Source organism: Haliaeetus leucocephalus, unplaced genomic scaffold, assembly GCF_000737465.1.
Source record: "Haliaeetus leucocephalus isolate CR32 unplaced genomic scaffold, Haliaeetus_leucocephalus-4.0 Scaffold924, whole genome shotgun sequence".
Taxonomy (NCBI): Eukaryota; Metazoa; Chordata; class Aves; order Accipitriformes; family Accipitridae; genus Haliaeetus; species Haliaeetus leucocephalus.
The window spans coordinates 376,202-382,201 of record NW_010973360.1 but is presented as its reverse complement, the minus strand read 5'-3'; the positions used below and the strand labels follow the sequence as shown (position 1 = coordinate 382,201).

General features: G+C 36.9%; 2 protein-coding genes across 3 annotated transcripts in view; one reads left to right on the top strand and one right to left on the bottom strand.

The window, feature by feature from the left end:
- Positions 1–6,000, top strand: part of SCOC (short coiled-coil protein) — a 22,888-nt gene that overhangs the window by 13,875 nt on the left and 3,013 nt on the right. The window lies entirely within an intron of this gene.
- CLGN (calmegin) overlaps positions 2,128–6,000 on the bottom strand; it is a 26,870-nt gene continuing 22,997 nt past the window's right edge. For both annotated transcript variants that reach the window (XM_010583614.1, XM_010583615.1), the window contains 2 exons: positions 4,821–4,924; positions 2,128–3,111 (listed from right to left, as the gene is read on the bottom strand). In XM_010583614.1, the coding sequence (XP_010581916.1) occupies positions 3,031–3,111; positions 4,821–4,924 (185 nt within the window). In that variant the 3' untranslated portion in view covers positions 2,128–3,030. The remainder of the gene's footprint in view (positions 3,112–4,820; positions 4,925–6,000) is intronic.

Here is a 6,000-nt window from a genome sequence, read left to right as displayed (position 1 = left end):
AAAGACAGACATTAAACCTCTCTAAACTGTCCTACACAGACCACACTCGGTATCACTACAGCCACCATGACTACAGTATAAGATCAAAGCAATTCACAAAAGCAATTGGCTTTAGATATGACAGAAATTTAATTATTACTTAAGCTGTCAGATATTTCAGGAAGAAAAAAAAAACTTTTTTGGGGAAAAACCACTTTGGGATATTTTTCACATCTAGTTTTCAAATGCTTGTACTACCAAAAGCCTTGCACCAATACTTCAAGTTTCCAAAAGGCTGTCTAACTTGCACTTAAACCTAATGGATAGTACCTTAACAGGTGACATATGATGTGGGTAAGGATTCGTTTCATCACAAGAATGATGATGCACTTAGGAAGGCTGAGAACACCAGCCTGCCTTCAACAACCTCTCTGGCTCCATCGCATGGCATTGACTCATCATCTGAGGGGCATCATAAATCCGTTAATACTAATTCCAGCAGTCACATAATTGCGACTGAACAAAGCTAAAGCGGCCCTGCCCACTCCAGTGTAACGCAACTCTGCTTTTGCATAGGAAGGGAGTGCCGTGCAAGCTTCTGCAAATGCCATCTGGCTTCTGCATTACAACCACAGTAACAGCACTCGTAATTCTCTCCTTACAACATATATTAATGAATCCAGAAAGCTAAAAGTAGCCTGCAAGCCAGGATCACTGTCACAATGCTGTTTCTCCTGGCAGCAAACTCCCCAGTTGGGAAGAACAGGATGGGTGTGGGGGGAATCTTAAGAGAGACAGATGAAGCTGGGGATGAGGAGGGGAACTTGCTCAAAAAAAGAAAAAGAAAACTTGGTAAATAAGCACAGATTAGAATTTGTGGTCAAAGTTCACCAACTAAAATGTTCATTTTCTTCTCCAGCAACAAAGCATCCTCCTACCTCCTACATCACATTACAAATTTCAGCACAGCACAGACAGCAAACACAGTAAGCTTCAAGCTAAAAAATACAACAGAGCTGTGAGACCTGTTAAGTTTTGGTTTTGTTGAGAATTGCTACAATCAATTCCTTCAAGATGAAATAAGACACTGGAATATTCATAATCACAGGGGAGAGCCTGAAATTTGCAAATGCCAGGGCTTATATCGTTCAAAAAAACATTAGAAACATCAGTTTCAAAACTTCTGCCTCAACCGTGTCATGAAGCACCTCAAAGAGTCCAGCATGTGTCCTAATCTTTACAGGCTACCAGCAGCAATTACAAGAGAAGAGAGAAGCCCAGCTGACAGACGGGGAGCAGGAGAGGAGCAAGTGATCTACACAGTGAAGAAATCACGTCACAAATGCTTTCGCTGTTACTATTAACTACTTTTGGAAGAGTCATGCTGGTGCGATACTGAACAGTTATCTATCTCATTAGCTCCAAGGTTTGCTACTGTAGGAAAGTAAAAACACAAGAGTTTCAAAAACCCAACAAATCCAAATCAGTTTACAATAGTCTTCTGAGGACCCTGGCTTATTTTGATTTTGAAATTAACCAAAAACATTATACAAACCCATATAAAAAAAAGTAGCTTAATTTTATTTTCTGAGACTTTTAGGTTCATTTAGTAATACCCATTATACTACTGTTCTGGTGACCACTGTTGATTTGTATTTAAAAAAAAAAAAAAACAAAAACAAAAACAAAAAACCAGAGGCCTTTCCATGTAGTTCACACAAAATAGAGTCCAATATAATTAACTTTTGAACATTTCAACACAAGCACTTGAAGACACTGGCTGCTTCATCAAGGTTAATTAAGCATTCGTTTCTTAGAGACTTCCATGGAATCTTTGCTGACTCAATTTGTTGTGAAAATATTTCTTTTTGAAGTGAACTAAATTTTTGCCAGGCACAAAGAAATCTGTTAGGTTCCTTATGAATTAATGTATGTCTACTTGTTTGTAATGTATGACTGTTTTTGCTAGCATTTTACATCCTACTAATATTATAGGCAGCTGCCAAGCAGCAAGAGGTTTCTGGTGAATGCAGTTTTATTGTTTATTTTAATATACAGCTGAACTTTAACAAAACAAAGTTTCTTTTACAATATGCAGTTTATTTAAACTATATTATGAGAATGCCCAGTTACTCACATCTGTAAAAAACTTAATCCATCAAAAATTCTTATCTATATTAATAAATTTAATGTTAAGCAAGAATTATTAAATATTTTTAGGAGGCAATGTACACTTAGCAAGTATTTTACAAACAGAGGTTATACCACTCTGGCTTGGAACATGAGAACTATAAAAGTTTGAAAAAAATCATCTGTATATCACTTCTGCAGATTTGGTATCTGCATTCAAAAGTAAAACAAGTCACATCAATTACTACTTGTTCTATGGAGTATTCTATTTTAAAATATCTCTTAAAAATAAATTACTGTAACCAATGTCTAAAGTGAACAGCTGACCACCCATGGAACAAGATCAACTAAAATAAATAATTTACAATAAAAATTGTCGCTAGCACTAAATCATCATACAAAAACAATTATTGCATTTAGCTCTGCACAGAAAAAAATACCTTTTCTCATAGCAATATGAACTGCTATAGATGCTACATCTATACTATCATCCTCTTTTAGCTGAAAAGTATAAACAGCTAATTTTGTGCTAGAGCTGCAAAAATATTACAGTTTATTCATGTTTTAAAAAAATATTTAAAGTAAGTTTATATCCAACTAATACTAATTTCTAGGAATCTTCAAATCTTAAGAACCTTCACCTTAAAATTAGTTGGCCAACTTGTAATTTCACTTTTATTCTGAATTCGAAACATCAGCTAACTCCTCACAGATGGTATTTCTCCTTAAAAAAGGGAATCAAACGAAGATTGGGAAGGTTAAAAGAGGTTAGAGAATTAAAAATAGGAGGTTAAGTAGCAATGAGTCCTTTTTCCTTCAAATCTCGGGAACTTGCATGGTCAGGCCCACTGAAGTGGCATACCAAAAGTTACTATTATCTAGACCTACTGGAAGTAACTATCTGGACTAGCTGGAAGTAACTCAGTCCTTCCGTACTCTTCTTTTGCGCACTGATTTCAGTGGACCATCTCCAAAACCTGTGCTTTCATCAGCTTCTTTCATCTGAAGAAAAAAAAAAGAAAAAAAATCAGTTTAAAATTTTAATGCTGAATTTTAATTATTGAAACTGGCATGTTACTTTATTCCTCCTCTCAACCCCCCCAATCATATTATCACTAAATGCAACACTTAAGCGACAGGACTTTTTTTTTTTTCCCCACAATACTAATCTAATGATAAATAAAGTGGGTAAAAGACTTTTCCTTTCTACGTTCAGAAGGAATAGAATAGTACATCTAAACTGATGTCACAAATTTGGTTTTGCCCATTTCCTCACTGGTTTAAAAGCGATGACTTTTTAATGATTTTAGCAACTTCCTTAAAGTGCATCTTATGCTAATTTTAATTTCCACTTCTTAAGCCAGAAGCATTTAAAACAATCTAACTGCTGCCTTTGGAGATCTACAAATAGAACAAACAGTTCTTAAATCAGGTGTGTTCTTCTCAGTTTAAAAGTGATTAACTGAGAGGCGCATGAAAAGTCTTTCCAACATGAACTCCATTCTCAGACAATGCATTGATTCCTCACTTTCCTACATCACCTAATAGCAAACACCTCATTCAGAAGTAACAGCTCACAGAGTGTGGCACAACCTGAGTAAGGACACGGGGTGCATGACATCTCCCAAGTAGGTCACTAGCTAGCTCATGACAGAAACTTGTACACCCTGAAAATACCCACTGAAGAGCAAGCCATAACCTCATTGTGATGCTGTGTAATGGCATACACACATTCCGACCTTACTATTACTTTCACAAAGAGTCACATGCATCTTAACGGGGTTCATCAGATACTGTATTCCTAGGTAAATGTACAAGGAAAAAACCCAACCTTCTTACAGGAAGAAGAGGAAGTACTGAATAAAGGGTAATTAATGAAGATTTTCAGTGCTGAAACAATGCAACCTCATGCAAGGTACAGTTTCCTAGAGGAGTTTTATATGAAAAGGATTTAACATTACATTGAACTCCTGTAATCTGGGAAGGGACTCATTTAGGGAGTGACAAGCACAGGATGACCAACAGAAATACTGTGGGTGGATCTAAGGCATTTCAGACATACCAGAATTTGTAAATGAAAGGATAACGAGTAGTTGATGAGCAAGAAAAGCACACACAGATTCCATTCTACAATGTTATTGTCTGAAACATGTTTTATAGATTATCTGATGACTGGATTAATCTGCACAAGGAAAATGAAACTGCAGGTGCTGAATTCAAAACCAGTATGGTCATTTTGCTTAAAACCTTATTTTGGAATTAAAAAAAAAAAGATAACTGAAAGCTTAAGGTCTCATTGAAAGGCTATGTGGTTAGAAGCACATGTTCCATCAATTAAGTAGCATGATAAAAAGACATTGACATCTACTGCAGCATCCAAATTTTCAACACTTGCAATTCATTTAATAACCTGCTAAAAACTATACTCCTGTAAAAATGTTTCAGGTTTAGAGACCTGCATGATCACTTCTATACTGTACCTGTATTTTACAATAAATATCACCTCCTAGCCAAAATTAGACAGGAAGAGACATGTTTCACAAACCTATACAGAGCATTTGAGGTGTCAAATAAAAACACATCTCCACCTCATGATTTGTTTTATGGCTCAACAAAAGAAAAACTCTTCTTGTAGGTAACTGGGCTGAGTTAGAAGTGTGATGTTGGACAAGGGCAAGGAGAAAATAGGGGGAAAAAACCCCCAAACTTACCTCATCTTCTGAGCCAGATTTATTTGACATATCACCTTCCTGACTTCCATCTGCAACTTCGTTTTCTTCTTCATCAATATCTTCACCACCTTCACCTTCATCTTCTGCAGAAGTAGTTAATTTTACTTTGTAAACAGAACTATATTAAAAATGCACTATATCCAGACACACTAGTAAGGAAAAGAAGCCAATTTCAGTCTTAGAATGAACTGCTTGTTTATAGTAACCCATAAAAACATCTCTGCGATACAGAGAGTAGAATTCTCATGAATTAGTAGAAATTGATCACTGTCAGATTTAATAACCAATTTTAATAGCTTCAGCCTAGCCTCTTTTCACAATAGCACATACTCTCTCCAGACTTCTAAGTGACCGACTAAAATGACAACCTTAAGCTGATTTCCTTTAGGGAAGTCCTTAAATCCAAGGATTGTATTAGACAGTTTTGGGACCGGAGTCCAAAATAGGACAACTTGGGCATCCCAAATCTGACTAAATTCTGACTTAGATAGCAAAGTACAATATTGCAGTTATCAGTCACCCACCATGGGGGACACCCACATCCTAAGGGAACTCCCCTTCTCAACAGGGAATTCTTTTGGCATACTGTTTTGGTTGAGGGATAAGCAGCTCTGTGCTCACCCCCTTCTTATGCATTATTGCAATGCAGAAGCTAGTCAGAAAAATGCTGTACTCCCCTCAGCTCACTCAAACTATGCCCAGCTTGCACTACTAGGATAAAATTATTCAGTTAGACCTTTGAACTGACAGGGAATGGAGAGGGGTGGGGAAATGTTAAAAAAAAAAAAGTACCTTTTTACGCTCCAGAATTCCCTGGACAAACTATAGGCTAAGCAACACAGAGGCAGTTTCTACTTTCTTACTGAGGCCATGTCACTGCACTAAAGAGCAGTGTATGCACCACATATTGCGAATTCTAGGCTGCTCTCTGATCAGCATATAGGTTGCCCTTCTAGTGCAACCAACTCTCTGTATTATTCATACTTTGTGAAAGAGGCCAGGCACCCAACTGTTTTGATTTCCACTTTGGGCTTCAGTACTTACAAGCTGGCACTCCCATGTCTGCATTTTAGGTATCCATGCTCATTGTAACAACTAAACCTCAGCAACCACAGCATGATTCAAAGAAAAGTTAGTGGGGCTTGGCAAGTCTCTTCCT